This window comes from Phocoena sinus, chromosome 1 (genome assembly GCF_008692025.1).
Source record: "Phocoena sinus isolate mPhoSin1 chromosome 1, mPhoSin1.pri, whole genome shotgun sequence".
NCBI classification, from domain to species: Eukaryota; Metazoa; Chordata; class Mammalia; order Artiodactyla; family Phocoenidae; genus Phocoena; species Phocoena sinus.
The window spans coordinates 15215044-15239093 of NC_045763.1; the positions used below are offsets into that span (position 1 = coordinate 15215044).

The 24050-nt window shown below is 49.2% G+C and overlaps 1 protein-coding gene across 8 annotated transcripts in view; it reads right to left on the reverse strand.

Moving 5' to 3' along the window:
- TMCO4 (transmembrane and coiled-coil domains 4) overlaps nucleotides 1-24050 on the reverse strand; it is a 93208-nt gene that overhangs the window by 52883 nt on the left and 16275 nt on the right. For 7 of the 8 annotated variants that reach the window (XR_004351171.1, XM_032641146.1, XM_032641150.1 and 4 more), the window contains 6 exons: nucleotides 21930-22107; nucleotides 14110-14284; nucleotides 13375-13402; nucleotides 4467-4599; nucleotides 520-617; nucleotides 151-294 (listed from right to left, as the gene is read on the reverse strand). Coding sequence is in view for 7 of the 8 variants with exons in the window: in XM_032641146.1 (XP_032497037.1) it covers nucleotides 151-294; nucleotides 520-617; nucleotides 4467-4599; nucleotides 13375-13402; nucleotides 14110-14284; nucleotides 21930-22099 (748 nt within the window). In the remaining variant the exon portion in view is untranslated. Of the gene's footprint in view, nucleotides 1-150; nucleotides 295-519; nucleotides 618-4466; nucleotides 4600-13374; nucleotides 13403-14109; nucleotides 14285-21929; nucleotides 22108-24050 lie in introns of those variants that run through there. The other variant, XM_032641163.1, reaches the window with a different exon arrangement.

Sequence of the window (24050 nt, forward strand, 5' to 3'; positions counted from 1 at the left end):
TGCCAAGCCATCCACCCAGTTCTCTGTGAAGCTCGCTATAAGTTCTGGCAGTGCTAGGACTCAGAGTGAGAAAAGCCATGTCCTCTTCCTCCGTCTCCCAGGGAGCCCTCACTGGTGAGAATCTGGGCCACCACTCCTTTGGAACCTTACCTGTCAGGCCAGCTCCAGCTGCACCGAACAGCGAGGTCATGACAGCTATGCCGGCCGCTGAGCCCAGAGCCGCTGCCCCGGCACTGCCAATGATTGTCGCGGCTCCGGCAGCAACAAGAGGGGCAGCCAGACCCCCGGTCACGCCTGCAAGAAAAGCGGCCCGTGGTGGGTAGAGGTGGGAGTGCGGACGGGGCCTGCTGCGCTCTTCCTCCACCGGCCTCCCTCCCACTGCCTCTGAGCACACCTACTACGCGCATGCGAGTTGGGGTGGGCTCCCAGCTGATCCCCCTGCACTCCCCACTCTTGCTCCCAGCCTGGCATCATCCCTCACTCCGTGCTGCCCTGGCCAGGGCCACCATCTCATCTTACCGATCACTGTCCCGCCTCCCAGCGTCGCCAGGCCTATCAGGAGATAGCGCTTCCACTTCCTCCGGTTTTCTTTCTTCTTCCGGGATGCCTCGGCCGTTCTGGGGGTGGGGTGGGGGAGAGGTTGCTCTCTGGGACTGGCTGTGTCTGGGATCCCTTGACACCTCCCCGCCTCACCAAGCCCCAAACTGGGATCAGTGCTGGGTGCTCTGTCATGCAGAGCGAGGTAACCTTGGACCCATCTATGGTTTTAAAAAGCTGAAAACATTCTAAAACCCAGCTGGGGAATCCCAGTACGTGGGATGTGCTACTTACCCAACGAATCCATCCTAACAGGGTTGCAATTTGAATAATGAAAAGACAAAAAAATAATAATAATAGTGGCAAAAGAAGCACAAAACTATCTTTATACAGATGGACCCAGAATGAGTACCAGATAGAGTCACAGACATCATCACCTCACTCCTTCCTTCCCCTCCCCCCACTCCGCCATCTGAGCCCACCTCCCTCTGGAAGGAATTTGGGAACCAATTTCCTTCAGATTTATCTTTTCAAAGAGGGGTTAGAGAAATGTCTGTACTGGAGACCTTGGCCTTGGGGCAATAGCTAGAACCCTTCAGACTTGAAATTTGAAAGGGACAAAATGTAGCAAAAGGGAAGCATATGGAGTAAACTGGGGTCAGGTGAATCCTGAGAATGGCCCAGGAGAGTCACTAAACCCAACTTTCCTGTCCAACATCTGGCCCCCGGTGCTTTGGGGCAATAAGGAGAAGGATGGGAGACAAGGGTGGGGCAGTGCGGTCACTACCAGTGGGAACTCTGAACTGAACTTGGAGTTTGGACAACTCAACTGACAGAGCGATGGCCGATGACGATGATGATAAAAGAAGGGTTAATGTTTACTGAGGACTTCCAACATGTCTGCCACTGTGCTTTGCACTTCGAATGGTTTATCTTATCCTAGAAGCAGTTTTATTATTGTCTGCATATCACTCTCTCTTAATGTACACCTGAACTGCCAATCGATTTCCTTATTTAAGTACTTGAACGCTCTTAGTAACTGTTTTGTACACAAAACGAACAGCTTTCCCGTTAATCATTAATTATCACAGCATTTCACTCCTGCAGTAACTTCAGTTGTCTGATTGAATTTCAACCTCTAAAGCACAAGAGGAGAGGCTGGCTCTGAGTTACATCTATGATGCTTCCTATATTGGGAAGTGAGAATTCAGAGCACGACACTAAATCCAAGTGAAGCCCTGTTCCTATTACTGACTTTGCCTGCTGACTAGGCACCATGGCAATCTATGTCATCACATAGCCTCTGGCCACACTCATGACCTGGGATGTCAGAAGTGACCTTGAGCGGACATTCCATGTCAGCTTCCCAAAGACAGAGGCTGAAGCCAAAATGCAGATTTGGGCTAAATCCCAGGCAGAGGTCACAGATACCTTGAGAAGAGCAGAGACACCCGCACTGCTTATCTCATGGGTCCACAAAGAAATTTCCCTCACTGCCACCTTATCTCCCATGAGAGGGTGTTCCTTACCTTTACTGCCCTCACCACCACCCTTTTCTTTTTTTTTAATCACCTTCTCCAGTAGATAGAGAGGGAGTGCTTATCTCTGGGGAGTCTAGAGACACATTCCTAGTAAAAGCTCAGAAAGCCCCATAAAAGAATTATCTTCACCGCCTTTCTCAGAATTAAGAATGAAACCTCGGATTCTCAGCCATGCCTTGAGGGACGCAGTAAGCAATGTTCAGACTGGATAAGGAGGATGAATCAGATGGTGCCACTGACCAGCTGGGTGGCCTCGGGTGAATTACGTCACTCTTCTGACATTCTGTTTCTTCCTCTGCAAAAGCCTCAGGGGATTGTAATGAGAACCCAATGAGATGGTATCTTGTACCTGCATCTACAGAGCGCTCAATAAAGGTTAGATGTTGACCATGTTATTATGATGGGATCAGTATCAACGTCCAGCACCGCATTTGCTAACATTTACTATGTGTCAGGTGCTCTTCCAAGCCTTTGATATGTATTAATTAATTTAACCCTCTTGACAGCCCTATGATGGAGATACTACCACTGTCTCTGTGCTAGAGCTGAAGAAACTGAGGCACAGAGAAGTGAAGTCACCAAACAAGTAGGGGAAGCTTGGACGGCCTCAGGGCTCAAATGGGGACCCAAGAACAGAAAGGTGGTACATCACACCCTGAACTCCAGTTGCAAAGGATCGCCTTGGGGTGCTGAGTGAGAAGCTCACCTTGCAGAAACACAAAACCTTAGAGTTAAAAGAAACCTACATACAACTCGATACTCTACTTGTACAGGTGAAAAAACTGGTGCTGGTGTCCGGACAGGGAAAGCAACGTGCCCAGGGCCACACAGGGACTTAGCAGCAGAATCAAACAGAGAACCAGGTCCCTTGGCTGACCAGTCCCTATGCTTTCCCTGCGTCTCAGACCCCTCCAGAGACCATAGATAGAATCTGAGAGGTTGCCAAAGTCCCTAAAATTGAGTTAAAAAATGACACCTGTGGAGTATTATTCTGAGGAAATGGTCCACGCAGTAATAACAGCAATGATAACAGTACTATAGCAAATGTTGATATTTAACAACTAGAAACTCTGTGCAAGTCCTGCTCGAAGCGCTTTATGTGTACAAACTCATTTGAGCCCCACAAGAACCCTATGAAGAGGGTGCTATTATTATCCCCATTTGTAGCTGGGGAAACTGCGGCCCAGAGAAGTTAAATAACTTGCCCAGGATCACACGGCTGGTAAGTGGCAGAGCTGGGCTCTGTTTTACACATTCCCTGATCTGGCATTACTGGTATTATCAGAACAGACCCTCTGGGTAATGTGTTTCTTTCTGACAATAGATTTCCAGACAATACTTAAGAGTTTCCTTCATTTCAAGACATACTTGAGGGATCCAGGTGTTGGCCTGGATCCAGCTGTTTCTTTATTGACACAGCTCTGGGAGTCAAAACAAGTCTATTTTCAGGTTATTTCAATAGACCAAGTTTCCTTCTTTCTGAAGGAATCAACCCCCTCCCTTTGCCCTATAAACCCTGGGGGGAGGGCGGCTCCAGTTCTGAACTTGGCTTCAAAGCTAGATTCCCAGCTGGGCTGAACTGGCACAGCCTGGCTGCTCAAAGAAAGCCTTCATGGCTGAACAAAACCCAAGGCTAGGAGATGTGCCTGGTGCAAGGAGCCCGCAGTTAGGCTGTGACTGGGATCGATTTATTACCCTGGGATTAGATCCTGTGTAAGGTGTTCTGCAAAGAGCTGAGCTCTGGCCAAGTTACCAGGAAAATTTCCCTCGACACACACCTGACCATACACAGATAGCAAAGCCTCTTGATAGCTGGCAGGTATGGGGGAATGTGGGGGAAGGGAAGGACTCATACTTACTGAGCCCTTGCTACATGCCAGCCCTGGGCCAAGCACTTGATAATACAATTGCATTTGTTTTCCACAATGACCCTAGGAGGATGCTATTCTCATTCCTATTTTACAGATAAGAATATTATGGCTTAGAGAACAGGGGGTGGGGGGGCACCTGCCCAAGGTCAAAAAGCAAACAGGTGTCAGAGGTGGGATTTGAACCCAGGCCACTCTGGCCCACAGACAAGGTGTCACAAGAACTGAGGGGGAGTGGGGTGTTGGGGCCACAGAATGTTAAAGTCACAAACTCATGGCCCTTAGCATTCATCCATTCAATACTCCCTTCCTACAAATGAGGATGGAGGCCCAGAGACGGGAAGTGACTTGATAAGGCCACACAGCGAGTCAGGGCTGCACTGTGACTGTCTGTCCAGTGCTCTTCCCACCTCAGAGCACCATCTCTTAATGGGGGGAGGGGACACACAGGATGCTGTTATCTGAAAAGTGGAAGTCCTTGATTCCTGACAGGGTGGCCAGGGTCGCAGGGCACACTTACTCAGATTCCTCCTCTTTGGTTTCCTTCAGGCTCTCGAGGAACGTCTCTTCGAGGAGGTCCAGCTCCTCCAAGGGCACTTGGAGGAGGGAGGTCATGTGGCAAATGAGGACTCGGGCCCGAGCATCGTAGCGCCCTGGAAAGAGAGAAAGAGCACAGGGTCAGTTCAGCTTCCAAGCACAGACATGTTAACAGCAGTGCAACGGATGAAACCCAAACCCCAGATACGTCCGAAGTGCACAGCCCCGAGAACCAGTCAGCTGAGCAAGGAAACAGCTTCTGGGGCGGAACCGTGTGCAACCATTACCCACACGGATCGGAAGAAAGGTGGCGTGTTTCACCAAATCAGCAAAGATCAAATTTTCACATCCCAAAGCTGTTAAGGACGTGATATCACGATCAGAAGGAAATCCAACTCCATCATGACATACAAGGCCCCTGGCCAACTCCACGACCTCACCTTCTAGAATGTTCCTGCTGTGGAGCCTTTGCACTTGTTTTGTTTCCACCACCGGGAAGGCTCATTCCCCAGATCTTCTTGGGAGGCTCCTCCCCCTCACTCAAGTCTCTGTTCAGACGCCTCCCGCTCACAGAGGCCTTCCTGACCCCCGGCCCCCATTACTTTACCCCTTTACTCTGCATTTTGTTCCACACAGAGCTTGCCCTGCTCTGAAATCATATCCATTTACTCTCGTTTGTCTCTCCCCGTGAAGTATAAACTTTATAAGTATAAACTCTACACTGCTTTATCTCCAGTCCTTAGGACAGTGCTCGGCGCAAAGAATAAATGTTCAATTAATGACCTGACAGACCTGGGTACGGATACTATTTGTGTCTAACCTTGGGCAAAGCTCATCCCCGCTCAGGTGGAAGTGGAAATAGTAACAGTCATCTCACAAAGTTTCTTTTTTTGGCGGTACGTGGGCCTCTCACTGCTGTGGCCTCTCCCGTTGCGGAGCACAGGCTCTGGATGCGCAGGCTCAGTGGCCATGGCTCACGAACCCAGCCGCTCCGCAGCATGTGGGATTTTCCTGGACCGGGGCACGAACCCGTGTCCCCTGCATCGGCAGGCGGACTCTCAACCACTGCGCCACCAGGGAAGCCCTCACAAAGCTTTGAGGAGAGGACTCTGGGTCCATGACGGGTTCTTAATGAACGATGCAGAACCGGCCTCCTCTGCTGGGTGTCTGCAATGCTGCATGGTAATTTTATACTAAGGTCGTAGTAGCTACGATAACCTCAGCTTCTGCAAGATAAGCCAGTTCCTTCCTCTAACGAGGGTCCTTAGAGCGAGCCGTGGTCTAGCAGCGCTTGCCCAGCTGCCCTCGGCCGCCTCCCTGGATGAGGACCTGTGTGTCGGGAAACAGATACCACAGGCCATGTCTTGGGGTTATTGATCAGCTAATGTTCCACAAATAAAGGAGCTCCCTCCTAGGCTCACAGACTATTGCGTGTAGGCCGTAATCGACCTGTGGCAATTAACAAGCCTTGGCCGTGGTGATTAACTGATGGCAGTTATTATCAGCCACTAATTCATACTCCATTGGTCAAGGCTGCCGTGATTCAGTTTCTGGAATACAGACTGCCAGGTGCACAGGTGGTTAAAACCTCCCAAGGTATTCTCGGGCACGGGACTCTGGAATGTCAGCCTCGTGTAAGGGTCATTTCAAGGACCTTGACAGCCAGGCTGCTGGACTTGGAGCTGAGGTTCTATTTAAGGCAGGTGGTGAGTGGTGGAGGAGGGGCAGGAGTCCTGGGCTACCCAGGACAACTTGCCAGGTAGCCAACTCACTCCTCAAGGGCCAATCCATCCTGTCTCAATAAAAAGCCCAACTTGGGGTTCAGGCCAAAAGCCTGGGCATCGTTCTTGATTTTTTCTCGTTGCCCCTCCTCAGACATCCAATCTACCAGCTAATGGTGACAGCTGCACCTCCAAAATGTATACTGAGTCTGACCACGGCTCCCCATCTCTGCCGCGTGGCCACTGTGACTGCCATCGCTCTTCAAGGACCAGCCATTGCCCTGGTTCCTCCTGCCCCACACTCTATTTGCCACGCAGCAGCTTGAAGGCTGAAGTCATAAATCTGATTGGGGTTCTCTTCCCCAACTTAAAACTCCCCAATGAAAAAAAAAACAACAAAACTCCCCAATGCACTTAGAATAAAATCCACATTTCTTCCCATGGTCTGCAAGACTGTACATTTTCTAACCCCTTCCTGCCACTCTCTACCACCTCACTTTCTACTGGTCCCTGTTTCCACAAGTATTTGTCCCACCAAGAAGCCAAGCTCATTCCTGCCCCAGGGCCTTTGCACTTGTTCTAACTAGCAAGTTCCTGATCTGAGAAGGTCTGGGTGCATTCATGCCTGGAGGAAGTGGTGTAATCAAGATGACTCCTCCTCCTGCTACCTCTGCAGGGAAGGAAATCAGCATCCACGGTGCTCCTAACAAATGCTGGGCACCACTCAAGAAGCTTGCATTCCTGATTGCTAATCTTCCCAGTGGTCCTGGGAAGCTGGTATTATGATGCCTCATTTTGCACAAGAGGGAAGAAAGGGTGCAGAAAGGCTAAGAAACTTCCTAAATCAGGGGTCCCCAGCCCCCAGTCCACAGACCGGTACCGGTCCGTGGCCTGTTAGGAGCCTGTTAGGAGCCGGGCCGCACAGCAGGAGGTGAGCTGTGGGCGAGGCGTGAAGCTTCATTGGCCGCTCCCATCGCTCCCTGTCGTTAGCATCACCGCCTGAACCATCTCCCCCACCCGAGTCTGCGGAAAAACTGTCTTCCACGAAACCAGTCCCTGGTGCCAAAAAGGTTGGGGACCGCTGTTCTAAATCACACAGCTGAGAGAGCCGTGGAATTTGGCTTAAAACCCAGGATGCCAAAGTTTCTGTTCATTTCACTGTGGCTGCCTTTTAAAGGCAAATCTAATTGAGGGAATTCCCTGGAGGTCCAGTGGTTAGGACTCCGAGCTCTCATTGTGGAGGGCCCAGGTTCGATGCAGCCAAAAAAAAAAAAAAAAGACTAGAATAAGGCAAATCTACTCAAGTGAAGTTTTGTGATTCCAGGTCAATCCCATGTGGTCAGCTGTGAATCCTACCTTCTGGGTGCATGGGATATGTGGGGTGCACCCACAATCCCAGGCATAGCCCTAGGCCATGGGCCAAAGGTGCACACACAGGACCCATCACCCGGCAGCCTGTTCTTTGGAAAATCCTGGTGGGGGGGCAGGCTCAGGGATCTTGGCTCTGCCCCCAGGGGGCAGGAGTATGCCAGCCTCCAACTGCTGGGCCGCCCCAGCACCCACCCAGACTCCACCCTTGGAGCCCAACTGGTCCTTCTGGCCTAGGAAGAACAAGGGACATGTCCAAAGTCACCCAGTGTGTTTGGACAGACCCGGAGGCAGAACAAACACTTCTGGGCTCCTTTTCTCACCAGCATCTCAATAGAGAAGTTGATGCACTTTGCACTTCACCATCCAACACTGTGCTGTGCATTAAAGGATGAACAGCGTCCTTGGAGCTTGACACTAAACGCCAGGTGCACCCCAGGCGCTGTGGCAACAACCACCACCTGCCCTGCATTTCCAAATGCACCTCCTCAGGGAGCAGTACAACCTCCATTGCCAGGCACTGAACCAGCCTCTGTTCTCACTATGGATCTGAGTTCGGGAGCCAGAAGGACCTGCCTGGGGTTGAGCTTGCCTCTCCTCAGAGAGCAGCAGAATCCCAGACCTTTGAGAAGAGATCACGGCCAATCCCTTCCCTTTGGGGACTGCCCTCCAGACCAAAGGAAAAAGGAATTCAGAGGCAGAAACTTCAGCCTTTGTTGGGACACAGACTGGGGTTTGAATTTTCATCTGACTACCTACTAGCTGAATGGCTTCTGGCAAGTTTCTTGACCTCTCTGAGCCTCAGTTTCCTCATCTGTACAATGGGGGCAAGAATACCCTTTTAATCTGGCGTTTGTTGAGATACAGAGAAGATGCATGTGATGAGACTGGCCAGCACCTGGGATGCAGTAAGTGATCAAGAAAGGGTGGTTAATAGTACTCTTTTTATGGTAAATTGTCAAATTTCCTCTATCCTTAGATGCTAAGAAGCCAGGGCTGCTGGGGTGAGGCTGTGAGCTGCTGCTGCTGTGTCAGCACGGGGAACCTTCGTCTCGCCTTTCCCTGCGGTCTGAGGACACTCTCAGGCCATATTCATTCAACTGATTACCCAGCCTACTGCACTGCCATCCCTTGATGGACCGACTTTTTTTTTTTGGCCGTGCTGCGTGCCTTGTGGGATCTTAGTTTCCCGACCAGGGACTGAACCCAGGACCTGGCAGTGAAAGCACCAAGTCCTAACCACTGAACAACAAGGGAATTCCCCCAACTTTTCTAATTGTACATTTTATGTAACATTTAGAATATTTATACCCAATTTCACCCTCAATGAATTTTTTTTTTTCATATAAAGGAAACCACACCTTACTCTAGTCCCACGGTCCTCCCCCCACCTCCCCCATGGGCACTGGGCTGACTTACAAGTCTTCCCAGGGTCTTCACTTTGGTGGGCAGAGTGTGGCTGGAGGCACGGGACTTTTTTTTTCTTTTTAAATTTAATTAATTTTTGGCTGCATTGGGTCTTCGTTGCTGCGTGTGGGCTTTCTCTAGTTGTGGTGAGCAGGGGCTACTCTTTGTCACAATGTGCATACTTCTCATTGTGGTGGCTTCTCTTGTTTCGGAGCATGGGCTCTAGGCGTGCGGGCTTCAGTAGTTGTGGCATGTGGGCTCAGTAGTTGTGGCTCGCGGGCTCTAGAGCACAGGCTCAGTTGTTGTAGTGCACGGGCTTAGTCGCTCTGCGGCCTGTGGGATCTTCTTGGACCAGGGATCAAATCCATGTCCCCTGCAATGGCAGTTGGATTCTTAACCATTGCTCCACCAGGGAAGTCCCAAGGGACAGGACTTCTAAGATGCACCCTGTCTCAGGGCAGGACTCGAACTCAGATGATTTCAGGTATGACTCCTGCCTTTTCTCTTCACGGCTCATTTTGGGGGGACAGTTAAGGGTGTTCAACGTGGCAACAAGCTTACTTCAAGGCCGGTGGTCATGGGAGCAAAGGGGGCCCATCTGAGGCCCTCCTCCAGCTCCACCCTCTCAGCTGCTGGCAAGATTGGCCTCCTCTGGCCTCTACCACATGGGGTGCCCACGCTTCATTCTGGCCTCATCAAATCCCCTTAAAGTCAGCTGTAAGGATGAGGATTTTATCATTTTATCTCCATGTAGGAAGCAGAACAGCAGTTAAGCATGGACTCTGGAACCATACTGCCTGGGTTTGAATCCTTGCTGTGTGACCTTGGGCAGGTGATTTCACTTTCTGGGCCACAGCTGCCTCTTTTGTAAAATGAGGGACAGGAATAGCATCTACCTCCCAGGGCTGTTGAGGGGTTTAAACAAATTGTAAAGCATTTTTCTCAGGGCCTGCACACAGTAGGCACTCAATGAGCATCGGCCCTGGTTAGAACTACTCCCAGCACCTAGCAGACGGCCTGGCACACACAGTGCGGGCTCCGTTCTCATTTGCTGAATGGATGAACAGCCAGCTTCAATACTGATAGCAAGCTTTACGAACCTTGAGGATCCTGATGAAGAACCTCGCCACCAGCTGACAGCGCGTTCCACCACGATCAACGACCAACCTCTCAAACCTTTCTGATTCATTGGGGAGGTAGGGTTTGCAACTCAGTAATAAAGACCAGGTCAGAAAGTAGAGCCAAGTTTGCGGTGAAGGTTGTTATATCTCATGTGGCTGCATGTCGTCGGGTTCCACGGCCTGGAGTCAATGTTATCTTTGGATTCAGAGTACAGAGGGCAAGAACCATGCTTCAGCTTAAGTGTCCCGCGCACGTTCACCACGAGACTCACTGCCTTAAGTGGAATTTGACACTTACTTGGAAATGCCACCTCGGGTTACTTAACCTCCTGAGCCTAATTTCCTACCAGTGGGGATAACAGTATCTACTCTAGCAGATGATTTGAGGATTATATACGATGCACTAATTCACCATCTGTGTACAGGACCTAGGAGAGCAACTAGGTAACTTATAAAGATTACCAACTACAAATAAACCAGCCCCACCTGAGACGGCCAAATTTGGGGTCCTGAACCCATGGTTCTCAACCGGGGATGTTTTTGCCCCCCGAGGATATCTGGCAAAGCATGGAGACATTTCTGGTTATCACAACTCAGGAAGTGCTACTGGCATCTAGTGAGTAGAGGCCAGGGATTCAGCTAAATCTCCTACATGGCACGGGGTGGTCCCACAACAAAGAATTATCCAGTCCCAAATGTCAATAGTGCTACAGTTGTGAAACCCAGTCTAGAGTTGGCTCAGATTTAGTTTAACCTTCAACATATAAAAGGCTTATTTTTTCCAGTTGTGTGGGCAAGAAGCTTCATGGGTTGTTACTGGATGAGAAGAAAATGATTAGCATGCATAAAAAATTCCACCCAGCCGCCAAGATGGCATTGTTTTGTGACTAACATCCCAATATTGTCAGTATGGGTCAACCTTCCAGGAAGTTCAGAGACGTGCGGCTTTTTGTGTTGATGTCTTGGGCTGATTCCATGATTAATCACCCTGTGTCACACCCAGAGAGAAATGCAGTAGCACAGAGAGCCTTCTGTGCTGTGTGTCCTACCCCATCAGTCTCTGTAGAAAAAAGATGTTTTAACCCTCAAGTTCAGACAAACCATCTTGCTAGTATCTGAGCTTGTGCTCTAAGGAAAGGACATCCATCCTTATTTCTAGCCATCCAACCTTCTATCCATTTATCCATCCGTCCCTCCATCCCTTCATCCATTCCTCCATCCCTTCATCCATCCATCCATTCACCCAACAAGTACTAAATGCCCGCCACGTGTCCATCAGTGTTGCAGACACTGGGATATGATGGTGAACAAGCCAGACAAGGGCCCTACTCTCATGGAGCTTATGGGAAAGGCCCTGAACAACCGGCCCAACTATGACACTGACCTTCTCCTTACAAGATCCTTGACTGTGTTCTTGGGACCAAAGACAGTTTTGTTTTGCTCTGAAGTAGCATCTGGCTCTTGCCTTTCATTTGTATTTGAAGTTGAAGTTCAGAGAAGTTAAGTGACTTGATCAAGGTCACACAATGGGAGTCTGAGAGACAGGATGACAGTCAAGGTTTTCTGGTTCCCAGGGTTTTCCCATTTCACCACCACCACCACCGTGCCCCAGTGGCACTCATGGCCTGCTTCCTGCCCGCCAGCTCTGTTCTGAGCACTTTACCTGGATTATTTCATTTAATCCTCACCACTGCCCTATAAGGTAAAAAGTACTGTTTGTTCCCATTTAACACCTGAGAAAACCGAGACACAGAGACATTCAGGACCTTGCCAAAGTAGAGCTTGAATCTTAACACCAGGCAGCCTGATCCCCAGATGTACCCAGTTCTTGGTCCCTGGTTCTTCATTAATAAGGACAGAGTTGGACATGACAACTGTAGCCACTCCCACTCCGGGCCTCCTTTTCTCATCTACAGGCGGAGCTCGTTTTACTGCTCTTTGCCTTGTCTGTGGCAACCCTGCATCCAGCAGGTCCATCAGTGCCATTTTTCCAACAGCATTTTTAAATGAAGGTATATCCATTGTTTTTTTAGACACAGCGTTACTGTACACTTAATAGACTACAGTATAGTGTAAATATAACTTTTATATGCACTGAGAAACCAAAAATATTCACGTGACTGGCTTTACTGCAGTGGTCTGGAATGGAACCCGCAATATCTCCGAGGTCTGCCTGTGTCTCATGAGAGGGTCGTCTAGATGGTTTGAGGGGCCACCTACCTCTGACCTCTGGGGAAATTTTGAGCCCTAGCACCCACTCCCATTGGGGTCCCGGCGTGCCAGTGAAGTTCCTCCTGTTTGTAGATGCCGGCATCTGGTGGGGCTTTGAGATAAACCAAAGGCACCCCCCAGATGTTGTCAGAGACTGGTATTCTTTAGATACGAGGTACTACTATATTCCCGTGGGGATGCTGCCACAGTCCTCAACCCCTGTGGGTAAAATCTGCTACGGTTTTTGTTAATAGCACTTGTTTTAGAATGTCCAGCTCTGCCATTACCAGCTTAGGCCAGTTACTTCACCTCTCTGGGCCTCAGTTTGCTCGTCTGGAAAGTGGGAGTGTCTACATGAAAGGATGTCTATGAGGATGATGTGAAACAATGCCCGACAAGGGTCGGGTACCATGACCAGCATTAACAGGTGCTTCATAAGTGGTGGTTATTCTCAAGAGACATTTCAAAGGCAATGCCGGTTTAGAGGCTGCCTATGAGAACACCCCCGGGAGGGAATGAAGTACCAGGTGATGACATTAGACAGACTGTTTCAAACCCACTCCAATTATTCTGTGAGAGCCAGGCCAAGGTCACCCACAGCAAAGGGGGTAAGTTAAAGTGTCCTGGGTGCTCCTGGGAGCTCAGGAGGGCTTGTGATTGGCAGGCGGGGGCAGGAAGCAGGCTAGGATGAACGTGGCTCGCTGGGCTCGTGGCCCAGCTCTACTGGCTTTCCTTTCCTTTCTTTTTTTTTTTGCGGTATGCGGGCCTCTCACTGTCGTGGCCTCTCCCGTTGCGGAGCACAGGCTCCGGACGCGCAGGCTCAGCGGCCACGGCTCACGGGTCCAGCCGCTCTGTGGCATGTGGGATCTTCCTGGACCAGGGCACGAACCCGTGTCCCCTGCATCGGCAGGCGGACTCTCAACCACTGCACCACCAGGGAAGCCCCCTTTCTTTTCTTGCACCAAAAAGGCCACTGGGGACGGGACCGCAGGGGCAACACCTACCACTGGCTTCACTGGCTGAGGTGCAGATACGTGCCCCACAACTTATGAAATCAACTCACCATCCTTGAGTGAGAAGCTCAGAAGGTCCTGAGGGAAGAGTAACAGGAATTAGCAATAGGTTGATTTGTAACCAGCCTGCTCACTTGACAAATGTTTACTGACCCTTAAAAAGTGGGAGAACAAGGCAGACAAAACACCTCTGGCGTACATTCAAGGGGCAAGCCAGACAAACAAGTAAGCAGATAACTGAATAAATGCGTGAGAATTTCAGGGAGTCAGATGAAGGAGGGGAAGGGCTGTACCCATCGATAGCCTGTGTCAAGCTTCTGCCTGCTTCAAATGCATACAGAGCAGGTGAGTGACATGCCCAAGGGCACACAGCAAAGCTGCTACTTCCAAAAGGAGGCACCACAGCTTAGCAGTCAGGAGCACGGGCTCTGGAGTAAGACTGCCAAGGTTCAAATCAGCTGTGTGACCTTGAACAAGTTACCTAACGTCTCTGTGCCTCCATTTATCATCCTACCTATCTAATAAAATTGCTTTGAGAATTAAATGAGTTCATATTAGTAAGGTATTAGCATATAATAAGTACTGTTTAAGTAATAAATCGATAGTAAATACTCAATAATGATAATTCAACATTAGCTATGATCGTCATCATCATATGAAATTATGATGCAATATTTAATCTTTCAACTCCCCCCACGCCACTAGAAGCGATATTCAGGCTGACTTTGAGAGGAAATTATCTGTTCTACTTTCCCTGGCAGCCACCACCTGGGCGGTGGGTGTACCTGAGTGATCACCAGTGGGTCGTCCTTCAAGATGGGGTCCTTCAATAAAATCTGAGCAAACGTGTCTGCTCCTTCGCCTCCCAGGCCGCTGGCAAAAGCAGTCATGGTTGGCAAGACAGCTTCGGACAAGTCCAGCCACTTCACCAGGCCAGCCACAAAGTCCGTGCAGAAGGATCTGAAAGACAGACGCAGCTGAGATCCTGGACCGTGCATCTCACGATATGAGGCGTGTGCAGGGATGTGAAGACCTGGCACTTACAAAAAACCACGGCGACTGTGGCCCAGGGAATACGGAAGAGCCAAAACCTGATTTCAGGTGTGTGGACTTAGGCTTCTTCCTCCACCAAAACTTTGACCACAGGGCTGATAAACCACACGAACGGGGCTAACGAGAAGTTACTGACCATGCGCCCTGAGGCCGGCCTGCCCTGGCGCTGTGGAATCAAAAATGAGCAAGATGGGCCTTGGATGAGAAGCTCGCAGCGGGATGGAGACTTGGGCGGAACTAACTGATCCAGGGCCGTGGGATATGCTAGGACAGGGGCAGGAATCAAGCCCCGATGAGTCGAGAGGGAGCCCCAAATCCACCTGTGAGGTGAGAGGCAGTGACCAGAAAAGGTTCCCACACATGGAGATTGGCTGCTGTTGGAAATGGCCACGGACATGCTTTCTGGAGACACAATGGCTGCTGTAGAAGTGGATAAAGTGCAGAGAAGTCTGTCCTCCAGCCGTGCCCACCACCACCATGCGGGCTCTGTCTGCAGCAGTCATTTGAGGGGGTCCCTGGGTGGGGGATGGATGGGGTGCTCCAGGAGAGGAGGGACCCCAGGAGCTACAGGAAACACATGGCATCTTGGGGACCCCAGAAGAGTCCATATAAGGCTTTGATTCCAAGCCACCACTGGGATGCGGAAAAGGGAATCAGATCAGAGGGGATTAGGCCAGTGCAGAGAAAAGGCTTCCCAGAGACAAGGAGAGCTCCCTGGTAGAGAGGGCGACCTCAGGAAGCTCCCCGCTTGCACCGCCCGGCTCCGGTTCCTGTGGATCCCAGGCAGCCCACCCAACCCATTCTTTAGAGCTGCTGCTGCCAAAGCCCAAGTAGAGAGACCTCTGCAGGCCGGGCCTGTGACAGGAGCAGTGCAGGACTCAGGTTCAAATCCTGGCCCTACCACTGTTTTGGTCCAGGTCCCCGGGAAGCAGCTCTGAAATGATTACTGGGGATTCTGTTGGGGTCAACGTCTGTGAATGGGCAGGGAGGATACAGGACTGGGCAGGGAGGTCCAGTCTCAACAGAATCCTCAGCTGACCCTGTGGGGAGATCTGAAGATGGGGTGACCCTTGAGAACTGCCCCCAGTGGGGCAACAGGGCTGGGCCTTTATACCCTTATTTCAGACAGTCATCGGACAAAGGCTGCCCCAGGAAGGCGGCAGAACCTTGGGTGAAGTGGCTCTCTTCAGCTGAGGCAGACCCAGGCTGTGCCGGAAAGCCCTCTCAGTAGCTGGGGGAACGTCCTTCACTCCTTTTTTTTTTTTTTGGCCATGCCACGGCATGAGGGATCTTAGTTTCCTGACCAGGGATCAAACCTGCGCCCCCTGCCGTAGAAGCGTGGAGTCTTAAACACTGGAGCGCCAGGGAAGTCCCAGGAAAAGTCCTTCACTCCTGAAGGACATCTGAGCGAGTAACTCGACCTCTCTGTGCCTCAGTTTCCTTATCTGCAAATGGGTCTAAGAAACCAACTTCATAAAATTGTCTGAGGATTAAATGAGTTGATACATATAAAGCAGCCCGAGCAGGGCTTGGCATGCAGTAGATACTCAACTAATGTTAGTTAGCATCACTATTTTATTTACAAGGTGACCAAGAGAGGCAGTGGAGAAGAGGGTTGAGCCGGGCTCTAATGTCTGACCCCTTGGGGGAGTCCTGGCTCCCTCGGTGACTGGCTTCATGCCCTACTTCACCTCTCTTAGTTTTACTCTCCTCTGCTGTAAAATGAGGATGATAATAGGGCCTGTCTCATAGATTGGCTGGAAAGATTAAATGACATGATAATAGTGCCTGAAAACCTTCAATAAATGTTACCTACTGCTGTAACAATTACTGTAACTTACCCCGCTACAGTTACTGGGATTACCCTGGGATGATGTGTGAGTGTATATGCAGGGAGGGATGACTAAGTGAATTGAGCATTACTTCGGGGTAAACATATACGTAGTGCCGAGGGCAGCGGCACGGCCTGGCCCTGTGTCCATGGAGGAAGTCCTGGATGTAGAGAAGCATCTCAGAACAAGAGTGGAGGAGTGAAGAGCACGAACTCCAGCTCAAATCCCAGCTGTGCCACAAGCTGTGTGATCTTGGACAAGTTACTTAGCCTCTCTGTGCCTCTGTTTCTTTGTCTGTAAAACGGTGGCGATAACGATGAAACCTATTGCATAGGGTTGTTGAAAGCTAAGTTAACATTTGTCATGTGCTTAGAGCAAAACCTGGCACATATAAAGCCCTATATAGGTGTTTCTTTAAATGAACAAATGAATTAATAAATATATATGTAAAGTCCCAGGACAGCAATCTATGAAATAAGAAATAGCATCGTAGAATGGCAGGGCCTTGGTAAATGCTTCTAACGTGACTGGTGATCTAGCTGAACCACATAAAAATCAATAGCAATGATGATAATAAATGGTCATCACAGAGCAACTATCTGTCAGTCCCTGTACTTAGTGCTTCATACACACGGACTCATTTACTTCTCATTACAGCCCCATGAGGGAGGGAGGTACTATTTTTACCCCCATTCTAGAGATAAAGACACCCGGAACCAGAAAGGTGTTTTTTTGTTAGTTTGTGTTTTTTGGCCATGCTACATGGCTTGTGGGATCTTAGGTCACTCAAGTGAAATCGCGGAGTCCTAACCACAGGACTGCCAGGGTATTCCCCAGAGAGGTTAAGTGACAGCTCCAGGGTCCAGGGTTCTCTCTGACTCCAGAGGTCATGCTTCACCACTGCAGAGATCGTCCCTCTCCAGCAATCACATTCCTTGGCACCCACCGAGTGCTGGGCACCGGCTAGGCTGGTGCATCCATCTCCCCTCTCATCCTTGCCATGTCTTGAGACGGAGGCCCTGGGCTATGGAGGTTAAACACCATATCAAGGGTCTCCTGGCTGGGAAAGGGCAAAGCCTCATCTGGAATCCAGGTTCCCGACTCCTAGTCCAAAGCTCCTCCTATTCACTAGGGGCTGGAAAACTACACCAGGGGGCTGCAGCCCCCTTTTTTTTTCTGAAACTAAGTTTTATTGGAACACAGCACGCCCATTCCTTTACATGCTGTCTCCCGGCTGCTTTTAGCCTACATGCAACAGCAAAGCTGGGTGACTGCAACAGAGACCACAGGGTTTGCAAGCCTAAAGTATCTAGACCTTCACGGACAAAGCTTACTGACCCCTGCTCTACACCATTAATATCTCCAAGTTTAATAAACAGAGTTCATTGTAAGGAACAGCGTCTGTGACGCTTACAGCATGGAAGAGAGATAAATATTTTAAAGGCTTGCTTTTATGCCTCATGTGGACATAAACACAGAAAGTTTTCTAAAGATTACTGAAACCAACAGCATATCTGGGATTTACAACCCAGATTGAGGCTGGTTTTAAAATGTGTTTTGGGCCTTAAGAAGACTGAGATCAACCAAGCGGAAAGAGGTGGCATAGAGCATTGTAACTTTCAGGAAGGAAATTGCCCCCAAGGCAGATGCTTCCGGTTCAGCCACATGTGCTTAACACCATACTTGGATTTTGTGGGGGACACAGAACAACTTCTCCACGTGCCCTCCCAGGCGGTGCCCAGCACAGGCCTGGCACACAGTTCAGATTCATAAATATTTGTTTATGTGAACAAAGTATGCAGAACTCTTCCCCCACCTATCTACCAGCTTATCAGGTAGGGATTTATCAGATCTGAGAAGCTTCTGGAAAGACAGAGCTTCCCATGCATGGCACAGGTATGGGCTAGAGCAGGGAGAGAGCTGGACCCTTGCAGGAGATGGGACCCTGGCTTGCTTAGGAACAGAACATCCAACGAGATGTATTCTAACCTCTAGATAGAGAACGTGGTTTCATTATTAATAATGAGAACATCCAACGTTTGTTTGGCAGTAGCTCTGTGCCAGGCTCTGCAGGGCCATCAACACGTTCCTTCCTCAGGACCACCCTCTCTGATGGATGGCCGTTTCTCAGCAGCAGTGATTCCCCAGCCCCTTCATCCTGACCAGTAGAAGCCCCCTCCCATGACGGAGACAGAGTACGTCAAGTGCCTTTATTTTTTTCCCTGCCTCCCTTGCAGGTGAAGTGAGGGCATTTGACTAGACCTAGCCAATGACACAAAAGGGGAAGCCTTCTCAGGGTATCCCGGGAAAGAGTTCCTCCCTGATGAGAGACTTGAAGAGAATCCCTGTCCTCCTCTTCCTTGGGCCTTCCTTCCTTTGCCTTGGGTCTTGTTCTGTGATGTATGGCACTGCAGCAGCCATTTTATGATCAGGAGGGGGAGGCTAAGAACTGCAGAAAAGCCAACCCAAAGGCTTTTTGAGGTGCTGTATCAATGCTGGAACTCTCTTCCTTTTGATTTTTTGTTAAGTGAGAAAAACAAATCTCTTATTGTTTATTTATTTTTAAATTTTAAAATTTGTTTCACATCTTTATTGGAATATAAATGCTTTACAATGTTGTGTTAATTTCTACTGTACAACAAAGTGAATCAGCTACATGTATACACATGTCCCCATATCCCTTCCCTCTTGAACCTCCTTCCCACCCTCCCTATCCCATCCCTCTAGGTCATCACAAAGCTTTGTGCTGATCTCCCTGTGCTATGCAGCAGCTTCCCACTAGCCATCCATTATACATTTGGTAGTGTATATACGTCAATGCTACTCTCTCACTTCATCCCAGCTTCTCCTTCCCACCCTGTGCCCTCTAGTCTGTTCTCTATGTCTGCCTCTTTATTCCTGCCCTGCCACTAGGTTCATCAGTACCGCTTTTTAAAATTCCATATATATGCGTTAGCATACGGTATTTGTTTTTCTCTTTCTGACCTCCTTTACTCTGTGTGACAGATTCTAGGTCCATCCACCTCACTACAAATAATTCAATTTCATTCCTTTTTATGGCTGAGTAATATTCCATTGTATGTATGTGCCACATCTTCTTTATCCATTCATCCGTTGATGGACATTTAGGTTGCTTCCATGTTCTGGGTATTGTAAATAGTGCTGCAATGAATATTGTGGTACAGTATCTTTTTTTTAAAATAAATTTATTTATGTATTTATTTTTGGCTGTGTTGGGTCTGCATTGCTGCGCACACGCTTTCTCTAGCTGCGGTGAGCGGGGGCTACTCTTCGTTGCGGCGTGCGGGCTTCTCATCGTGGAGGCTTGTCTTTGTTGTGGAGCACAGGCCCTAGGCACGCCTGTTTCAGTAGTTGTGGCCTGCAGGCCCTAGAGCGCAGGCTCAGTAGTTGTGGCGCACGGCCTTAGTCGCTCCGCGGCATGTGTGATCTTCCTGGACCAGGGCTCAAACCCGTTGTGCCCTGCATTGGCAGGCGGATTCTTAACCACTGCACCACCAGGGAAGTCCCTACATGTATCTTTTTGAGTTATGGTTTTCTCAGGGTATATGCCCAGTAGTGGGATTGCTGGGCCGTATGGTAGTTCTATTTTTAGTTTTTGAAGGAACCTCCCTGCTGTTCTCCATAGTGGCTGTTATCAATTTACATTCCCACCAACAGTGCAGGAGGGTTCCTTTTTCTCCACACCCTCTCCAGCATTTATTGTTTCTAGATTTTTTGATGATGGCCATTGTAACTTTTATTATTTAAATCTCTTTTAGTACAATGTACTGTTACTTGCAGCCCAAAGTACCCTGAATGGTAGGGGTAAGTTCCAGGATTGTCTTCATTGTACAGATGAGGAAATTGAACAAATAAAGTAAGTCACAGACTCAGCAAGCACCGCCATTTATTGAGCATCTACTGTGGGCCAAACACTATGCTATGTGCTTTAACTATATCATCTCATTTGACTCTTGTAATCACTCAGCAGGTGGGTATCACTAGCCCTATTCTACAGATGAAGACACTGATGCATAGGGAAGTTAAATAAACTGCCTAAGGCCACATGTAACTGGAAAGTGGCAGGGGTAGGACTCGAACCCAGATCTAAGTCCAAATCCCGTGGAATGTCTCCTGTGCCAAGAAAGTCAGTATTTATCCATCCCTTCTTTTCACAGACCTTTACCGAGGGTGTGTGTTACACCAAGCTGTGTGCCAGGCACTGGGGACTCAGAGACGAACGAGGCAGCTCCGCCCTTCGGGGAAGAGTTAGAGTGCAGCATGGTGGCTGTGGTGACAGGTCACTGGACAGACAGGTGGAGAAGCTTCCTGTCTGGGGGGCTGAGGAGGGTCTGGAAAGGCTTCCTGGAAGTGACCCCCAAGGAGATGAAAACGCTCAAGGTTCGGGCCAGTGGGAGGGACAAAGAAAAAAAGCGAAACAAACAAAAACCCAGCTAAGACCCAAGGCACGGGGAAGTTTACTCATGGGGACCATGGCTGGGGTTGGGGGCTGCGGTTCTTGAAAACACTGCAGATGCAAAAATCTCCTGCCCCCAACCCATCACTCCCTGTCTCAGGAATGATATCTCTGTCCTCCCAGGACCCCTCCCCATCTGGACCTTTGGGGCCAAAGTTAGCTCCTCCCTCTGGCCCACCCACAGCACCCAAGCTGTCTCCAAGTCACCTGCATTCTCCCTGAGAAAAACTGCGTGTGTCCCTCCATCTCACCTGTGTCCCTCCATCTCTGGGTCACTGTCCTGGTTTCTCCAAACAACTCCCTCCTCTGGTCTCCAAACTCTCTCCCCGCAAAATCCTTAAAGGGCTTGAAGGCCAAGCCCAAGCTCTTAGCCACTCTACTATTCCGACTCCATATACTGAGTGTCACTGAACCTGATATGCATCGTGGCACTTAGCCCACTTGTCCACTGTTAAAATCACTCATTTGGGTGCCCGCCCCCCACCAGATTGTAAGCACCAGGAGGGTAGAAGCCAGGCCTTGCTTTTCCTTGTTTTCTCCACAGGGCCTTGTACTACACTCAGCACATAGTAAGTGCTCACTGAATGTAGATATCTTATCCCCCTATTAGGGTGTGTCCTACTTGAGGGCAGGGATAGTGTCGGCCTTGTTTGTCTTTTTTTTTTTTTTTATGTTGGGGGTAGGAGATAATTAATTTATTTATCTTTGCTGTGTTGGGTCATCGTTTCTGTGTGAGGGCTCTCTCTAACTGTGGCAAGCAGGGGCCACTCTTCATCGTGGTGCGCAGGCCTCTCACTATCGCAGCCTCTCTTGTTGCAGAGCACAAGCTCCAGACGGGCAGGCTCAGTAGTTGTGGCTCACAGGCCTACTTGCTCCGCGGCAGGCATGTGGGATCCTCCCAGACCAGGGCTCGAACCCATGTCCCTTACATTAGCAGGCAGATTCTCAACCACTGCACCACCAGGGAAGCCCCGGCCTTGTTTGTCTTACTCATGTCCACTTTCCATGTACTTCAAACGGTGCCTGGTGAAATGCTTGTAGGTGCTCCTTAAATGCTTGGTGAAGGTATAAATAAGTGGGTACTGAATGAGGGATGCCCTAGCCCCCTACCACATTGTGAGCTCCTTGAAGGCAAGGACAATGGCTTTCTCCTCTTTGTAGTGTCCAGTAACACCTGGCAGGCTGCCAAGAATCATCTCCCTGAAGAATCATGACCATCCCTCTGTGAGATAAAAGCACTCACCTTTGCTCAGGTTCTGGAAAGAGCTGGGACAGGGAGATGCCACAGAGGGCGGCATAGGCAAAACGGTTGGTCTCGGTCAGCTCCCGGCCTGTGGGCAGATGCGGCTCCCCTTCCACACCTGGCTCGGCCACCTGGGGCAGCCTCTGGCTCGACCCGTCCCCTGTGGCCATTTCCAGCCCTGCAGGGAGAAATCCCAGTGAAAAATGCTTTCAGCAGGTAGGCAAAGCTTCCTTAAATGGGACACAAAAACTACCACATCATAAAAGAAAAGGTAGACAAATTAGCCCTCATTCAAATTAAAAACTTCTATTCATCATCTTTAAGAGACTGGGGCTGGGGGAGATATTTTCAATGTGTATATCACAAAGGATTTGTATCCATAGTGTAAAAACAACTCCTACAAGTCACTAAGAAAAAGAAACAAGGCAAATTTAAGATGGGCAAAAGACTTAAATAGGTACTTCACAAAAGATATCCAATGGCCAATAAGCACACGCAGAGGTGTTCAACATCACTGGGCATCAGAGAAACAGAAATTAAAACCCCAATGAGACATGGCTACTCACCCATCAGAATGGCTAAAATTAAAAGACTGACAATACCAAGTGCTGACGAAGATAAGGGACAAATAGAACTTCCATATACTGCTGGTGCGAGTGTAAATTAGCCATCTGAGACATGGAAATTAAAACTCCAATGAGATACTACCATTCACATATCAGAAAGGTTAAAATTAAAAAGACCTACAATACTAAGAGAATAAGGAGCAAATAGAACTTTCATACACTGCTGGTGGGAGTGTAAATTGGTACAACCCTGTGAAAGATGGTTTGACTTTATCCACTAAATTTAAACATGTGTCTTCCCTACACCCCAGCAACTCCACTCCTGAGAAATGAAGGTTTATGTCTCCCAAAAGACACGAATGCTCATAGGAGCTTCACTCATAATAGTCCCAAATGAAACAACCCACACATTCACCCACAGCAGAATGGACAACCTATGCAGATTTATACCATGGAATATTACACAGCAATGAAAAGAATGAAGTTTGGCTCACCACAACATGAGTGAATCTCAATGGTAAGCAGATGGTCATTCACCAGAGAATATATACTGTAGGATTACGTTTATATGAACTTGAAGAATAGGTCAAACCAATCTATTGTGAGAAGAGTCAGAAGAGAGGCTGCCAGTGGGAGGGAATATTGGCTTAGAAGGGGGACAGCAAGGCTTCTGGGTGATGGAAATGTTCTATATCTTGACCCAGGTGGTGATTACATGGGCATAAATATATTTTAAAAATTCACTGAGCTGTACACTTACGATTTGTGTACTCTATGTACGTTATACTTCAGTGAACGGGAGGAAGGGAGGGAGCAAGGTCTCCTTCCCCTTCCTCTGTCCCTCCCTTTATTCTCTTTCCTTCCCAGGGGCAGAAGGGGAAGAAGGGAAGGGATGGGTGGGGAGGAGTGGGGAAGGGACAAACCAAGCCAAGTCAGGCATCCAAGGGCCCTGGGAGCGGGTACTGGGAAGGGTACCAGCCGTGACCATAGGGCACTGTGGATATGAATGCAGGCTCAGGACCAGACAGACAGGGTGTGAATCTAAGTGCCTCCAACTCATAGATGTGGGAACTTGGGCAACTCAAACTCTCTGCACTGAGATTCCTTTGCCTAAAAATGGACTATAACAGTACGTGTCTGGAAGAGCTGTGTAAGCAATAAATGACATGGCCATGAAGAAATAAATGCATAAAAAGAATCAACAGACAAGTAACTAAGATGCTCCGCACAGTGCCTGGCACACAGCAAAGGTGTATAAATAATAGTAAGAGGCAACATTATTGAGCCATTGCTGGATGCCAGGCCCTGGGGCTACAGTTTTTAACAAGCATGGTCCCAGCCAACTCTACGAGCCAGGTACTATTGATACCATAGCATCCAGTTTTCAAACCGGAGGGGAACAGGCTCAGAGAAGAACTGGGCCCAGGTCACATGCCAGTAAATGGCAGACCAGAGCCCAAAGCCAGAGCTCTGGGCCACCATCTCTGTTTCGAACACTCGTCTTATCGCCAAGAGATTTCTAGTCTAATACCCATACTCCACACTGACTTTGGTC